Here is a 1,284-nt window from a genome sequence, read left to right as displayed (position 1 = left end):
TCTCTCTCTCTCTCTCTCTCTCTCTCTCTCTCTCTCTCTCTCTCTCTCTCTTTCTCTTTCTCTATCTATCTATCTATCTATCTGTCTATCTATCTATCATCTCCCTCACTCTCTCTCACACACACATAAACACAAACAAACAAACAAACACAAACATACACACACACAAACACACACACATTCCTGACTGATGTGAATCGTGTTGATTGGACATACGACAAGCACTCCTATATTCCTCGACCAAAGATATAAAAGCAAGAGCCTTTTCCTTAATAACTCCATAGGAAATGGCTGCGTCAGCGAAGCCGAGTGGAGCCAAAGGTACACTCAGCCCCAGCTCTATGGCTTCTCCCCCGAGTTTGCCCGGGCCGTGTACCGCACCTATAATACCAATGGCGGCTGTCTGAATGCCCAGTCTCTGAACATACGTGAGTAATTTACTGTCTTTGGGAACAGGGCTTTGGGCCTTCGTGCATGTGGGAGACAGAGAGAGAGAGAGAGAGATTCGTTTTAATTGATTGGCCCATACACCCACATATTATCTCATATGACTCGGAAAATATGTAAATTCGTACAGCATAAGAGAGACAGAGACACAGACAGACAGACAGACAGACAGACAGACAGACAAACAGACAGACAGACTTTTTTTTTTTTGGTTTCAAAGGCGTTTAGCCCATATGTCGCCTAAAATATGTAAATTCATGCAGCATAAAAGAAGGAGAGAGAGAGAGAGAGAAAGAGTGAGAGAGAGAGAAAGAGAAGAGGAGAGAGAGAGAGAGATAAGGGGGCAGAGAGAAACGGAAGGTGGAAGGATTAGGATAAGTACAAATTCGAGTAAAGCAGTTTCATTTTTCAGTTTTAGTGATGGTTAGTAAGACCAGTATCTCTTCCTTAAAGTATGAGCTTTGTATTATCTAAAAGAATGTTGCTGTCAAAATGTGCGCACATGATGAATTTGTATGGTGTTAGTATGAATGCGTTTTTAATCTCCTATGTACGCCTGGGGCCCATGTTGTGGGGAAAGGCGGGATCCAAATGCTCTGATTACTATTATTATTATTATTAAAGAAAGAAACATGAGCAAAAATTTCACTGCGAATCCCCCCTTAATTATGGAGACAGGTCTAGCGATTGATTCTCAAAGACCATCCCCGTCTATGAACTCTAATTTACTAAACGTTCTAATGGTTGAGAAGTGTTTTCTCAGCAGTGGAAATTGCTCAACCACGATGATGATGATGATTATTACTTTTTTTTCTTCTTTTTCTTCTTCTTCTTCTT

The 1,284-nt window shown here is 41.1% G+C and overlaps 1 protein-coding gene across 1 annotated transcript in view; it reads left to right on the top strand.

Moving 5' to 3' along the window:
• Positions 1 to 1,284, top strand: part of LOC101845214 — a gene marked incomplete at its 5' end in the record, with an annotated part of 33,865 nt that overhangs the window by 26,841 nt on the left and 5,740 nt on the right. Inside the window, 1 exon segment of the mRNA XM_005113079.3 lies at positions 285 to 428. Coding sequence (XP_005113136.2) covers positions 285 to 428 — 144 coding nt within the window.

The sequence above is a fragment of the Aplysia californica genome, unplaced genomic scaffold (assembly GCF_000002075.1).
Source record: "Aplysia californica isolate F4 #8 unplaced genomic scaffold, AplCal3.0 scaffold01599, whole genome shotgun sequence".
In the NCBI taxonomy this organism is placed as follows: Eukaryota; Metazoa; Mollusca; class Gastropoda; order Aplysiida; family Aplysiidae; genus Aplysia; species Aplysia californica.
Note: the sequence above shows the minus strand (reverse complement) of the source record. Positions and strands in the feature narration are given on the sequence as shown.